Source organism: Mobula birostris, chromosome 6, assembly GCF_030028105.1.
Source record: "Mobula birostris isolate sMobBir1 chromosome 6, sMobBir1.hap1, whole genome shotgun sequence".
Taxonomy (NCBI): Eukaryota; Metazoa; Chordata; class Chondrichthyes; order Myliobatiformes; family Myliobatidae; genus Mobula; species Mobula birostris.
This window is the reverse complement of record NC_092375.1, coordinates 86,894,816-86,911,163: the sequence shown is the minus strand read 5'-3', so window position 1 is coordinate 86,911,163 and position 16,348 is coordinate 86,894,816. Positions and strand designations below refer to the sequence as shown.

The 16,348-nt window shown below is 42.3% G+C and overlaps 1 protein-coding gene across 3 annotated transcripts in view; it reads left to right on the top strand.

Annotated features, from left to right (window-relative positions):
- Positions 1 to 5,297: 5,297 nt before the first annotated feature.
- The window catches only part of LOC140199171 (leucine-rich repeat-containing protein 63-like), an 82,818-nt gene continuing 71,767 nt past the window's right edge, over positions 5,298 to 16,348 (top strand). For 2 of the 3 annotated variants that reach the window (XM_072260801.1, XM_072260799.1), the window contains exons 1-2: positions 5,298 to 5,533; positions 10,902 to 10,983. In XM_072260801.1, coding sequence (XP_072116902.1) covers positions 5,444 to 5,533; positions 10,902 to 10,983 — 172 coding nt within the window. In that variant the 5' untranslated portion in view covers positions 5,298 to 5,443. Of the gene's footprint in view, positions 5,534 to 10,872; positions 10,984 to 16,348 lie in introns of all 3 variants that reach the window. The other variant, XM_072260800.1, reaches the window with a different exon arrangement.

Here is a 16,348-nt window from a genome sequence, read left to right as displayed (position 1 = left end):
AAAGCACAAGTCAAGGGATAACAATAGCAAATGGGCTGAGATAGAAGTAGAGTTGAGCACTGTTAGATAAGTAGTTGTCTTGGTGATGGTGTGGCTGGAGGTTCATCTCAGGATGCAGAATCAGACAGTCCAACTGGAAGCCATTCAGCACCATGAAGTGCTATCGAATTAGTCTCCAAAATCTGCTTCTTCCATGTACCCTTACATTCTCTACAGTGAGCAAAAATGTGCTTAATTTCGATGCAAGGAATGAAAATCCATAGGTTGTGTCCTGCTGGTGCAAGTCTGGTGAAGTAGAACTGATTCTAAATTGCTAACATGAATCTGTATCAAACACCAAGGATAAGGATAAAGATGATGATTGTTGGATGGGCAGCTTGATTTTATGGCTGTACATGCTATATTAAAACTAGTCATTGCTTACCTTTCAAGGTGCTTGGACAGGAACATAGATAGGAATTGTTTAGAAAAAAACATAGAAAACCTGCAGCACAATACAGGCCCTTCGGCCCACAATGCTGTGCCAAACATGTACTTACTTTAGAAATTACCTAGGGTTACCCGTAACCCTTTATTTTTCTAAGCTCCATGTACCTGTCCAGGAGTCTCTTGAAAGACCCTATTGTATCCGTCTTCACCACTGTCGCTGGCAGCCCATTCCATGCACTCACCACTCTCCGCGTAAAAAAACTTAGCCCTGACATCTCCTCTGTACCTACTTCCAAGCACCTTAAAACTGTGCCCTCTCCTGTTAGCCATTTCAGCCCTGGGAAAAAGCCTCTGTCTATCCACATGATCAATGCCTCTTATCATCTTATACACCTCTATCAGTTTAGAGGAGTTTGGGGAAACACACCAATGGGACTAGGCTATATGGAAATCTTGGTTGATATGGGAGAGTTGGGCCGAGGGCCACTTTCCATATTGTATGATTCTATAACTTCCAATGTCCCTACATCTCCATTCTACACCAAGGTCTGAGGCCCTCTGCACCCAACCTGTCATCCACCATCACCACCCTGGCTGAATTCATTCTCACACAGAACAACTTCTCCAACTCCACTCACTTTCAACAGATCAAACGCGTAGATCTGAGAACCCACATTGGCCCAAATTATGCCTGTTTCTGTAATGCAAATGTGGAACAGTCCTCATTTCAGTCCTAGTCAGGGCACGTTGTATATCTCCTTTTCCAATACATTGATGACTATATAGATGGTGCTTCCTGTTCTCATGTAGAACTTGAAAATGTCACCACTTTTACAGCCAATTTCTATTTGACTCTTTCCTTCCTTGACTTCTTACTTCCATTTCAGTGGATAAGTTAATGGCTAATATCCACTGCAAGCCCACAGACCCCACAGCCACTTTGGCGACATCACCTCCCACCTTTCTCCATTTCATTCTCCTGGTTCCTCCAATTCCATCATATCTTTTTAAATAATGATGTCTGCAGCACCACTGCCTCTGAGATGTTTTCCTTTTCCCTTAACAGAGGCCTACAACTGTACCTGTTGCATTTCCTCTACTTCTACATTCAACCCTCTCTACCCCTATGCTGAGCAAGGATAGAGTTTCTCTTATCTTCACCCTGCACAACATTTGCTTCTACATTTAATGGATCTTCCCCCTTAATTAAAGCTACATAACACCACCACGGATTCATCTTTGTGGCCCCCCTCCACTGTCTCAACTCTGCTTTCAGCATTCCAAACAGACTCTCTAATTCACTCTTCCATCTTCAGAACACCCACTTCCCTGCTCAAGTCATCTTCCTGTACAACTACAAGAAAATTTAGGAAAGAAGAGGAAAGTTTAAAAGCGAGGTCAGAGGTACAGTAGGTTTATTATAGAGTGAGGGGGAGGTGCCTGGAATGCATTGCCAGGATTGCTGGTCGAGGCCGACACAACAGGGACATTTAAGAGATCCTTAGATCGTGGAGTAGGTCTGTATTGGTTAGCACAATATTGTGGGGCCTTTAGCCCCATACTGTGCTGTACTGTTCTATGTCCTAGATTCTACATTTGTCCTTTTGCCTCTTTCCACTATGCAGAGACCCGACCAGTCCTATCAGATAAAGCAGTAATTTACTTGTATTTTTATCATTTAGAGTACTGCATCCAATGCTCATAATGTGGTTTCCCCTACGTTTGAAAAAACAAATTCAAATTGGGTAACCACTTTCTAAAACATCTCTACTTACGAATAAACTCTTCTTGGGCATTCAACTAGGTACAGGTCTTGATTTTAATAAAGGTTTTGATGACAAATTCTGCCATCTTCATCAGGGATGACGCCTAGGCATTTCTAGTTCAGTGGTACACATACCCCTGTCCTCCGTTGCTCCTGACTGATTAGTCCAATCGGGTTTCTGCTCTCCCACCTTGTTTACATTTGAATTCTAGTTCTTACTTAGAGCGAGACCTTCATCTTTGCTACAATTCTTTTCATCTAGTTTTATTTCAGTGGCTTCCTTTACCGGGCGGCCCCAAAAGCTATTGGCATGGCACTGTAGTTTTCCGCCACCAACATCCATCCTAAGGGCATTTCAAATGCAAAGTTCTGCTATTGGCAATTTCTCCGGGTAACCCAAACGGATACACCTCCTATACTCCTTGATGTGGGTTTCCACTGCCTTCTGGCCGATATACGTTGCTCCACACTCACAGGGAATTCTGTGAACGCCAGCTGTCCTGAGTCCCAGGTCACCTTTGACTTGCATAAGTTGCAATTTGAGCTTCGTTATGGGTTCCCTAGCAGCAAAGGACTACTGTGCTGCATCAATGGGCTTTGGACCACTTGGTGAAGGAAGCCATTGATATAAAACTAGAGGAAAAGGATTTTAATAAAAACGAAGGTCTTGCTCTAAGTAAGAACTGGAATTCGATTGTAAACAAGGTGGGAGATCAAAAACCTGATTGGATGAGGACTAACCAGTCTGGAGGGACGGACAACAGGGGTAGATATACCACTGGACTAGATATGCCTAGGCATCATCCCTGATGAAGATAGCAGAGTTTGCCAATGAAACATCAGTTAAAATCGATACCCATACCTACCTGGAAGCCCAAGAAGAATTTATTCGTCATATACACTGGGAAAGCACTAGGTTCTTTTTCACCTCTACTCAGTTCAAAAGGTGACCTTAGTGTCCAGTTTCCTGTCATTTCCCTTCTCTATTCCTTCTCCATTACTCACACTAACTCAAAGCCTAATGCAAGCTCATGGGCAGCTTTTCTTCTTCTACCTAGCTACATTATAGTCCTCATGGTTCAAACTGAATTCAACAATTTCACATAAGCAGCCTTTCCATTCTGCTTCTGTAATGACCATTCCATTTTCTTTTCTCTGCAGATGCCATCCATCTGCCTAGTATTTCTTCAGTTTCTTTACATCTCACAGATCCAGCATTTCTTCTTTCTCCCCTGATAGATCAACTGCACCTAACCTGCCTTCATCCTCCTCTCCCAGTCAGCATCACCTACACTTATATCATTCAGTCTCTCTTGGTCTCCATCCCATTGCAGACATTCCCATTATTCTCTACACCCCATCCTCTTCTCAGTTCTGATGAAAGGTCATCAACCTAAAATATTAATTCAATTTCTCTCTTACAGATGCTGCCTGACCTGCTGATACTTCCAACGTTTTCTGTTTTTTATGTCAGATTGTTGGTAAAAAAATTCTCACTTAACATTACTCTGAAAGTACAACATGCTATTGTGTGGTTCGTGTTGAAGTGGTTTTACCTTGTCTGATCCTTCATGCACAGCCTGTGTCTCAATCTCCTCTGCACGTTGCCCATGAGAAGGCAATATTGAGGGTTAGGCTATCATCCCTCTTCTTCTGGAATGTGTGTTTGCCAAGCATTCAGGAAAAGTTTGAAATGACCTTGATCGCTATTTACTATATTCTGTACAGCAGTGTAACATAGGACCGCATGCTCTATGGGTTGTCCCCAAGGGCATACTGGAAAATAACCATTTAGGTGAAATATACCTTTTGGTCTGTTTGTTCCTGTGCAAGGCGCTGTCCATATCCAAGTTTGTGGACTGACAGACAGCAATGTGCAGGGCTCTGCTTCAGGATACAATTAGCTTATCATAACCACTGCTAAGATTTTAAAGAGAAAAATCACCAATTGACACTGACAGGCTAGAACTATACAGAAAAGAAATATTGATACAGTGATGAATTATATGAATCTTATAAGTAGCTTGAATGATCTCTCTTACTATGAATGGTGATATATGTATGTATTATATTACATATTTGCAAATTTTATGAAGTGGCTGATCGTGTCACGCATTATATTTCACTCGTCAGCCAAAAAAATTAATCGCATTTCCTGTCTTCCCATCATTTCTCAGTCCTATTCTCCCCTAGAAGATGATCTGTTCACTCCTTGTCACAAGGCAGAAAAGAATCTAATAACAATTAGTAAATAACTGACTCCTTGCGCCCCTCCTAATCAATGTTAGTGGATGGCCTCCTCTCATTCCTCTGCACCCAGCGTATTCATATATAGCGTAGCAATGCAGCAATTGAATAACCCTAGCATTTTAGTAAATGGTGCAGAAACCTGCACCAAAGAAACCAAAGCCTGACATTATAAATCCTATTAAATTAAACAAATCTTTGCAGCTTCAGCAAAATATTCATGTGGGCAAAATACCAACTAAAATTCGACTTAGTGTTACTCGATCAGAGCCACATACTAATAAATGCTCTTAGAACTCATTTTCATCTGACAGCATAGTCGATGAATAGGAAATCAATTCAGCCTGTGACATGCTTGTGATAACCCTGCTTTATTTTACTGCAGAGAATGGAGAATAACAGCATACATCCTTGTCCGCAGTCTGCCCTTCCTTTAAAATGCAACTTGTATAAACCTCCTTCACAAGCTTTCTTCCACCCTGGGACCAATGATTCACGCCAATGCAGTCCATAACATTCAATAACATCTCCAATTTGTTTTCTTTACCTTTTTCGTTGTCATGTCAGAGCATTCACAGCACTATATTACATCCTACATTTAAAAAGCATTAAGTGATCTAAAAACTAATCAGTACCTGCACCTGATGAAGTGTTCTGAGCTCTAGCTTCCTACGCTACCCCTTGCCGACCCTTCTGGATGCAACTTTTCCGCCAGTCCATTGCGACAGCCGGTACCAAACAGCCCTTCTACCCTCAGAAATCACGTACTCGATCGATCGGATCTGAGTGACGTCCGGGCCGCCACAGACCCACCCCTCCTGGGTTAATAAATCGTTACTAGCCATTGTGCCGGCTCTGTTTCAGGCAATCTTTCACACACACGCGGGCTCTTTTTTCCTTTAGTGAAAGAGTCACGATACGAGAGAGCGCAGAGAGGTGCCGACAGCAGCCGCAGAGCGCGCGGCTCTCCCGCCGCGCCTCAGAGCGAGGCTGTGGGCTGTGATGGTTGCCAGGGCCGTTGCCAGGCTGGGCCCGGTTGACTGGCGATGGAAGCGCGCTGGTAGGGCGCGGAGCTTGCCGACGCTTGCAACGGTGAGAAAGGGTGGCGGTCTGATTTTAAACGAGCCGGTTGAAGGTGGGAGGTACACGGGCATGGGGAAGTGGGGGTGGGATAAGTACGGAGGTGGGTGGAGCCGAGCCGTTGTGAAGTGGGCTGGGTCGGGTGGAATTGGCAGGGATAAGGTGAGCACAACTGCAATGAAACGGGGGTGGGGGAACAGGACTGGGTCGATGGGTTAGGTAGGTCAGATAAGATGAAGTTGTCAAGTGTGAGGCGGGACGGGGGTCTGGAGTGAGATGGACAGGGCCCGGTGGGATGGACTGTGGACAGGGCAAAGTGAGTTGGGTGGGCTGGGTTGTGGTAAGGTGAGAGTTTAGATGGGGTGGGATAAAGTGGGATGAGGTAGGCAGAAAATCATAAACACCAGAAATTCTGCAGAATTTGGAAATCCAAAGCAACACACACAAAATGCTGGAGGAACTCAGCAGGTCAGGCAGCATTGATGGAAACACCAGAAATTCTCAGCAGGAGCGGTGTGAAAGGGCTGGAGTAAGGTGAAAAGGCAAAACAGTTGTGAGATAAAGTGAACAAGGCCATGGCTGGAGAACCAGACCAGGCTGAGCAAGATAGGAGATGAGGCGAGATGGGCATTGAATTCCAGAATTTAGATCCAGCGATGTACGTAGGACACAAACACAAGGAATTCTGCAGATGCTGGAAATTCAAGCAACACACATCAAGGTTGCTGGTGAACGCAGCAGGCCAGGCAGCATCTCTAGGAAGAGGTACAGTCGACGTTTCGGGCCGAGACCTTTCGTCAGGATGTATGTAGGTCTTAGTAGGCAGTGTATGAATTGAACTTACAGGTGGGAATGTCAATCTCTGGAGCCAAACTGTCAACCAACATCTTTTATCAACCTACCAATTCCCACGGTTATCTTGACAATGCCTCTTCCCACCCTTATAGAAACGCTATTCCCTTTTCTCAGTTCCTTTGCCTCTAGTGCATGTGTTCCCAGGATGTGGCTTTCCTTTCCAGGACACTAGAAATGTGCTACTTCTAAGAATGGGGTTTCTTATCCTTACCTACCACCCCATGAGCCTCTGCACCCAACATACCATCCTCTGCAACTTCCGCCATCTCCAAAAGGATCCTAGCACAAACATGCCTGGCATGCCAGTCCATGCCAAGATGAAGCCACCTTCAGGGTGGAGGAGCAACACCTTATATTCCTTCTGGGTAGCCTCCATCCTGATGGCATGAATATTGATTTCTCCTTCTGGTTAAAAAAAATTCCCTCCCCTCTTCTTCTTTTCCCCAATTTGGCCTGCTACCTCTTCTCACCTACCTATCATCTCCCCCTGGGTCCCCTCCTCCTTCTGTTTCTCCTATGGTTCACTTTCCACTTCTACCAGATTCCTCCTTCTCAAGCCCTTTACCTTTCCCACCCATCTGGCTGCACCTATCACCTAGCTATCCGCCTTCCCCTCCCCTCTCCTTTTTATTCTGGTGTCTTCCCTCTTCCTTTTCAGTCCTGAAGAAGAAGAAGAACCCGAAACGTCAACTGTTTATTAAGTTCCATAGATGCTACCTGACCTGCTAAGTTGCTCCAGTATTTTGTGTGTGTTGCTTGGGATGTTTCCTTTTGTCCCCTAGCTATTTTGGTACTGGGTTTGGGCAGTGCTATTGAAGAACCCTCAATCTTTTACGTTAGAATGATCAAGAAGCCCAGATAATAATACAGTAACAGTACACCAGCAGCCTTTGCTTGTCCACATTTGTTGACTTCTTTCTGATGTGGATTACCACGCTGCTGTCATTTGGTGTTCTTCATTTTATGGACAGCAGCATTGAATGTATTTGGGTTGGATTTTAGACTGTTTCTTTTTCTATTTATCAATTTGTATTTTCTTTGTCAAATTTCAAAATAAATTTATTATCAAAGCTCTTTGTAGATATACACTGTAATGCAGAGGACTTTACCTGTGATGAACTGGCTGCTTCATTACTTTTTTGTAGGCTTTCCCATTCTTGGGTATTGGTATTCCCATACCAGGTAAAGATGCCACCAGCCAGGATACTGTGCATCTATAGAAGTCTGTCAAAGTTTTAGATGACATTCCAAGCCTGCACAAACTTCTAAGAAAAGTAGAGGTGCTGTCTTACCTTCTTTGAGAAGGCACTTAAGTGCTGGTCCCAGGGCAGATCGTCTGATATAATGCCAGGAAACTTAAGTTACTGACTTTTCACACAATTTCACAACTGCTGACAATTGGCTGAATCGTTTTTAGCCCCTGGTTATTCTCCTACTCCCTAAGTATAAAATATTGCTAATGGTTTATGTTCAAATGGACATTTTGTAAATGGCTTTTCTAATCCATGATTATTGATTAAGAGCTACTTACCAACATTTGACCATGTAATCCAGAATGGCACAAGTTCAGTTATTAATTTTTCTGTTGAGGGATGTCAGGTTTCCCTATTAAACCTCTTATGACTTCTCATAAATTTATTTGTGTTAATTACATGTCCCTCAACCCTAGCTCTGACAATTTTTCTTCATAATTATATGCCCATCTATGGTAACATCCTCATGAATCCCTTCCACATCTTTTGGGTGCTGTTACATACGCAAGTTGTAGCCTGTGTGTACCCTCCCTAGCACATCTTCTCTTTCTTCTTTGGGATGATTTGTAGATCATAGAACATTTTAGCACAGTACAGGCCCTACTCTAAGATCAATTGAACCCTTCCCTCCTGCAAAGCCCTTCATTTTCCATGTGCCTATCATCACCTATGTGCCCATCTAAGAGATTCTTAAATATCCTGAATGTATCCCACCACCCCGGCAGAGCATTCCACACACCCACCTCTCTCTATGTAGAAAAAAAACTACCTCTGATATCCCTCTATATTTTCCTCCAATCTCCTTCAAATTATGCCCCCTCATATTAGCCATTTCTTCCTCGGCCCTGGCTGTCCAATCGATCTATGCCTCTTAATATAGAAAATATTACCGTTCTGTGGATTGCATTGACCTTTTAATTTCTCAGCAATCTGGCTTTCTGTACTTTGTCAAATGCTTTAATACAAATTTTTGAATTTGGCCTTTAATACAAATTTTTGAATTTGGCCTTCCTTGGCCTCAGACTATTCAGTGGTCAGTCATAGACTTGCTGCCTTGCGGCTATACCCATTCATGGGGAAGGCTTTGGAATTAGACCCCGAGGAAAAATCCAGAGCTGGAGTCCCTAAGGCAGTCCTACACTGAACTTAACACTGACTAACAACTCCTGTGACACCGCTGGTGCCAAACTGTATTGGCTTCTGCCATTCCTTTGGATTCATCAGCTGCGTGAAATGGGGGAGCCTGCTGGATGGGCAACAGTTTGCTCTCACTATCATGCCCTGGCTTGCTTATTGACAGCTAGGATGCTATATCCATGGTCGATCCCGATCAACGAAGGGCTTCATTCCTATTTGCCATTTTTCTGTTTAACTAATGCATTGCCCTCCGACAGCCCACTATTTTCTTCCTCACTAACAACCACAGGGGCATTGTAAACTCACTAATTGCACTCCCTGTTACAAATGCATTTTGGTTTCTCTTAATTAATCCCAAATGATAATTTAGACAGAATTTTTCCACTATTTTTCCACAAAAAAAGTCTAGCAGTTATAACTCTTCTTAAATATTAGTAAATTCCAGTCCTCTTGTGCGCTCACGAGGGATTAGAAACTGATCGATAAGACCTCTGCTGTTTTCTGTTTTGCCTCCATTAAAAATCTGTTTAGTCATTTAAGAACTCTAAAGAAGCCAAAACTTTTAATATTTTCTTTTTCTTGCATTGTTATCATATCCAATATTTCTTAATTTTTCTTCATCAATATAGTTTAATTAACACCAAGCACCATAGTTCAAGAATAGGAACATCATAATAAAAACAGAGCAAACACCTGGTTTCTGTAGCCTAGCCCATTCATTGAAAGCATGACACTCCCCATGTCCCATAATTTTCTTAGTGCCCCGGAGTGAGCAGAACATTGAGCTTCCACTGCCATCCAGGTAGAGACTTTCAAGGGCACACCACCTTCTGAGTGAAGAACTTTCTCTTCATCTCGGTCTGGAACTCCCTATCCCTTACTCTCAAACAGTTTCCTTGACTCTACACTCCTCAGTCAAGGAAAACATCCTCCCTGTATCCATAGACACGACTGATAATGCAGATGCTGGAGATCTTGAGCAACACACACAAAATGTCGGAGAGACTCAGAAAGTCAGGCAACGTCTAGGGAAGGGTCAATGTTTTGGGAATAAATGGTTGACAAAGGGAATAAATGGTTGACGTTTTGGGCCGAGACCCTTCATCAGGACTGAAAAGGAAGAGGGCAGAAGTCAGAATAAGAAGTTAGTGGGAGGGGAGGAGTGCAAAGCTGGCAAGTGATAAGTGAGACCAGGTGAGGGGGAAGGTGGGTGGGTGAGGGAGGGGGTATGAAGTAAGAAGCTGGAAGGTGATAGGTGAAAGAGGTAAAGGGCTGAAGAAGAAGGAATCTAATAGGGGAGGATATGGAAGAAAGGGAAGGAGGAAGGGAACCAAAGGGAGGTGATAGACCTGTGAGGAGAAGCTAAGGGATGAGAGGGTAACCAAAATGGGAAATGGAAAAAGAGAGGTGGAAAGGGGAGTAATTATCCAAAGTTAGAAAGATCCATGTTCATGCCATCTGGGAGGCTACCCAGAACGAATAGGGGTGTTGCAATTAATCAAATAATACATGTATGTATTACATGTGTATATACATATATTATGTATTGTATGTATATATTACATGTATGCAGCCTGTCAGGTCCTCTTAGAATTTTGTAAGTTTATTCTCCTCATTTAGCTATCATTTTTCTTAACTCTGAAAAAGTACAGTCCCATTCTACATGATCACTCGTATGACAAACCAATCTAGTAACCGTCTACTGCAATCTCTTGTGACACATGTCTGCTTTTTAGCCAGTACTCCAGGTGCAGCCTCACCAAGGCAGTCTTCGAACTGCTTGTTATTCTTAGTGATATATGAGGAGACTTGCTGTATGACATTTGACAAATGTGTTTACTTGTAAAAGTGGCTACATTTATAAAGTAATTCTGTACATAGTTAATTGGATCTGGTAAAGATTGGAAATTACCTTTCTCATTTATTTACTTTAACATTTTATAAATGCTTGAATGTGCAAAACTCTGAGGTATAAAAAGAGGTAAATAAAGTAAATAAAGACAAAAGGAGTTACTATTGGAAAGATGTAGTAAAACTTTGCCATTTCTTGCTCTCAGTAACTTTTTTGTGTTATTAATATAAAAGTTTTCATTTGATTTCAATCAGCTTATTGTTTGTGGTTGAAATAAACCTAGGATATCCGATTCAGGAGCAGCATGTCCAAATATCCACCACTACTTCGTAGACCATTGCCACCAAGAGATGCTCTTCCTTTTGGTAAGTGCATTATTTTCACTGAAATTAACATTGGGATTAATTGTACAATGCTAGTAATTGCAGGATATTTAATTGAATACAGGTGTACTTTTAAATATTTGCCTTATATGGTGCGATGTCTTTTTCTAATACTTCTGTGCATTAGACACTTGATTTGCGTGACCACAATTAGGGTTGTCATTGGGCTAGTTCAACAATACACTTTCATTGTGAGATATTTGAAACAAATGTTGTTTCTACTTCATTTAAATTATGTTTCAACCTTACAACTTCCTTATCAAATTAAAGTGAAGCCATAATTTTAGGTCGATAATTACGAGCACCATGTGTAACTGTTTGCACAGCTATGGATTTTAATGAGACCAATTTTATTTTCTACATTGATACTTCTATGGAACTTTGGGCATCTATTAATGATGAAAAGTTGACCAGCACTTAAAAAGGAACTCATGAAATACCCAAGAGAATCTGCAGACTTTCAGATTACTGCTTTCTCTGGATTATTGTTATAAAGCAAAACTTGACAACATAATTGCCAGTAATCTGTACTTCTGATAAAATCAATGTTTTTATGCATGCTTTAGAAAGGAAAGTAACATTATGTCTGTGCTAATACCCACAGCATTTGATAACATTGTGATCACTGTCTCAGAAGTGTTAGAATATCTTTCAAGGGGGGATTCCTCACAAGGCATCAGGCCCCGGTGGTGTACCTGGCAGGATACTGAATATTTGTGCTGCCCAACTGGCTGTAGTGTGCAAGAACATTTTCAATCCCTCACTACTGCAGTCAGAGGTTCTCACCTGACAATCATACCAGTGCCCTAGAAGAGCAAGGTGAACTGCCTAATGACTATTGCCCAGTAGTCCTCACACCTACTGAGTTGAAGTGCTTTAAGAGGTTGGTCATGGCTAGAATTAATATCTGTCTGAGCAATGTCCTGAACCTGCTGCAATTTGTCTGCTACCACAACAGAACTACAGCAAATGCAACCTTACTAACTCTCTACCTGGCTTTGGAGCACCTAGATTATAGCAAAACATTTGTCAGGCTGCTGTTTACAGCTCGGTGTTCAACACCATCATCCTCTCAATATTAATCACCAACCTCAAAACCTAAGCCTCTGTACCTCCCTCTGCAACTGGATCCTCACATTCCTCATTGGAAGACAGGGTCAGGTCGGATTGGTAATAATGTCTTCTTTCTACTGATAGTGAACACAGGAGCACCTCAAGGATGCATGTTTAGCCCACTGCTGTACTCTGTATACATCCATTACTGTGTGGCTCGGCACAGCTCAAACACTGTCTAGAAATTCACCAATGACAACACTGTTGTTGGCAGAGTCTCAGATGGTGATGAGGAGGCCTACAGGAGTGAGATAGATTGGCTGGTTGAGTGGTTTTACAACAACACTTCACATTCAGTGTCAGCTGACCAAGGAATTGCTTGTGGACTTCAGGAAGGGAAAGTCCGGAGAAGCACACCTTTCCTCATGGTGGAAAAGGTAAGCAGCTTCACATTCCTGGGCTTCAACACCTTGGAAGATCTATTTGGGGCCTGAGATATTGATGCAATCATGAAGAAGGCACGTGAGCAGCTTTGCTTCATTAGGAGTTTGAGGAAATTTGGTATGTTTCCAACGACTCTAGCAAATGTTTACAGATAACAAAAACACAAGGAGTTCTGCAGATGCTAGGAATCTTGAGCAACACACACAAAGTGCTGGAGGAACTCAGCAAATCTATGGAGCATTTATGGAGGGAAATAAACAATCAACGTTTCGGGCTATGACCGTTCATCAGGACTGGAAAGGAAGGAGGCAGAATTCAAAATAAGGTGCAGGGAGGGGGAAGGAGTACAAACTGGCAAGTGAAAGGTGAGTCAGTTGAGTGGATGATAGGTCAGTGAGGTAGGGGACTGAAGTAAGAAGCTGGGAGGGATAGGTGGAAAAGATAAAGGGCTGAAGAAGCAGGAACCTAATAAAAGAGGATACTGGACCATGGAAGAAAGGGAAAGAGGAGGGAAACCTGAGGGGGTGATGGGCAGGTAAGGAGCAGCGAAGGGTTGAGAGGGTAACCAGAAAGAAGAACAGAAAAAAGAGAAATGATGGGGAGAGTAATTACCAGAAGTTAAAATAATAAATATTTATGCCATTGGGTTAAAGAATATGAGGTATTGCTCCTTGAACCTGAGTTTGGCCACATTGCAGCAGTAGAGGAGGCCATAAGACAGACATGTCAGAATGGGAGCGGGAAGTTGAATTGAAAGGGTAGCCACTGAGGTGCTCAACAAAGCGGTCCCTTCCAAACTATGTTGGATCTCACTGAAATAGAGGAGGCTAGACATGGAGCACCAGATACAATAGATGACCCTTACAGACTCACAGGTGAAGTCTCGCCTCAACTGGAAGGACTGTTTAGGACCCTGCATGGTAATGAGGGTGGTGATGTAGGGGCAGGTGTAGCACTTGCAGAGTTAAGGGCCTTGAAGATCAGTGGGGAGGGACAAGTGGATAAGAGAGTCATGTAAGGAGCAATCCTGTGGAATGCAGAAGGGGGAGGGAAAGATGCGCTTAGTAGTAGCATCCCATTGGAGATGGCGGAAGTTACAAGGAATGATGTGCTGGATAAAGAGGCTCGTGAGGTGGTAAGGGCAAGGGAAATCCTATCTCTGTTATGGCAGGATGATGGGGTGAGGACAGATGTGTGAGAAATGGAGGAGATGTGGGTCAAGGCAACATCTATGGTGGTGAAAGGGAAAACCCATTGTTTGAAAAAAAAAGAAGACAACTTAGATGTTCTAGAATGGAAAGCCTCATCCTGTGTAAAGATGTAGTGAAGATGGATGAACTGAGGGAAGGGAATAGCATTTTTACAAGTCACAGGGTGAGAGGGTTGTCAAGGTCACTGTGAGAGTCAGTAGGTTGTAAAAGAGGTCAGTAGATTTTCAGTCTCCAGAAATGGACACAGAGCGATCAAGAACGATGAGAGGGCTCTCAAGAAGCAGCACCAATGCAATCATCAATGTGGTGTAGAAAAAATTTGGGATTGTTACCAATGAAGGCTTGAAAGATGGACTGTTCCACGTAGCCAACAAAAGGCAGGCATAGCTGGGCCCACGCTTGGAGAAGTGGAGGAGCTAAAAATGTTGAAGGTGAGAACCATTTCCACCAGATGGAGGAGGTTGGTGATGGTGGAGAACTGGTTAAGTCTGTTGTCCAGAAGAAAGCAGAAAATTTTAACAACTTCCTGATGAGAAATGAAAGTGTATGGGGACCAGACGTCCATAATGAAAATTAGGTGATCAGGGCCAGGGTGAAAGTGATTGAAGTGATGGAGAGCATGTGAAATGTCACGGATGTAGGTCAGAAGGGACTGAACCAAGGGGGACAAAATGTTGGGGAATGCAGACATGGGTTCATTGGGCAAGAACAAGCAGAAAAATACCATGACATTAGAACATAGGAAATCAAAGAGCACTGCACAGTAAAGGCCCTTTGGCTCACAATGCTGTCCCAACCTTTTAACCTACTCCAACATCAAAATAGCCCTCCATTGTTCTTTCATCCATGTGGCTACCAAGGAGTCTTATAATTATCGCTAAGGTACCAGACTCTACCATCAAGCCTGGCAGTGCATTCCATTCACTTATCGCTTTCTGTGTGAAAAAACGTAACTCTGATATCCCTCCACAAACAAAAGAAAATTTGAAGATGCTGGAAATACAAGCAACACACACAAAATGCTGGAGGAACTCAACAGCCCAGGTAGCATCTATGGAAAGGAGTACAGTCGACATTTTGGGCCAAGACCCTTTAGCGGTCCCTTCATGCTGCCTGGCCTGATGAGTTCCTCCAGCATTTTGTGTGTGTGTTGCTCTGATATCCCTCTATACTTTCCTCCAATCACCTTAAAGATATGCCCTCTCATATTAGCCATTGTCACCCTGGAAAAGAGTGCTGGCTATCAACTCTATCTATACCTTTTGTGGGAGCCATGTATCTATTTTCTATCTGTATTGGATTTTGTGTTGCGTGTTTATTATGGGTAGTTAGTCACATGTGTTGGGGCATGGTAGAAATGAAGTGTTTAGGTATGTATTCATGCTCTGCCTTGAGTTCAGCCTAATTTGGGTAGAGCTAAGGAGTAGACCAGAGCTGATATCTTTTTGTTAACCACTTAAATATTCTTGAATACTTATAAATACATTTAAGAATGCTTGGCTTAAGTACATTTAATATGCTAAGACTATTTATTTTGTTATATCACTAGTTTTAGATTCATTAGTTTTCATCGTTTCTAAAGGATTGAACATATTTTTCAACTTTGGAACTTTGTCATTGGATGGATAGTGCCCCATATAGTATCAGTCCCACCTGTCCTTAGTCTCTAAGTGGTTTTGGTTTGTTTTCAAGTAACTGCTACATTTTGTCAACAAAAGGATAGTTATACCAAATGAACATCAGTCTATGGCAAGAGAATGCATCGGACTGTTGGCAAGATTACAATCGCAACATTGAGAATCTAGAAGCAATTTACAGCAAGTAATGACCTTTTGTTGATCCATGCCGTGTGTTTGTGGTTTGAACACAGTTTGGAATGGTTTGCAGTGCTGTATGCTCGATAGTGTGGTGTTCGCCTAAGGGTTGGCTGCTTTGTTTTATTGAAGTGCTGAATTATTCTGGTTGCCAACATTTGAAATGTTTGTTTGGTGTGATCGCATCTAGAAAAAGTAACATGAGTGGAACTGATGTCAGTGACTTTAAAGTCGGGACTAAAAGAGAAATTAAACTTACTGAGAAAATTTTAGTGAATATAATCGAAAGTTCTCAAAAGGAATATAAGAAAAATTGAGAAAAATTTAAAATTCAATACCATCAATTAAAAGTCCTATGTGAGAACATAAAATATCTCACATGTGCAGTCTCGTCTTAAAGATGTGAATAATCTACATGAAGCTGTAGCTAAGCAACATTTTGTGTTGTTGTCTTTAATTCCTAACCCAGAGCGAGATAAGCAAATTGAAAATTTTGAAAATATTGGAACTCTTATTAATACAGTCATAGCAGATGCTGAACAATGGATGAAACAAACATGCGATGTTGAAGGTCACGTTGTCGAACCAAGTGAAGATGTTTCTCAAATTTCAAGGCATGTTTTAACTGTGCATAAAGCTGAGGATCCACAGGATGACATACACCCAAGCGACAGTGTATCAAATATGCATGCTCCATGTTCTGTTGCAAGCAGAGTGGTTTATGCATCTAGTACCTCCTCTGCAGGCATTACAACAGAGGCTAATTTAGCAGCATTATTTGCACGACAACAAACATTAAAGGATAAACATGGGTTGGAAGAGCAA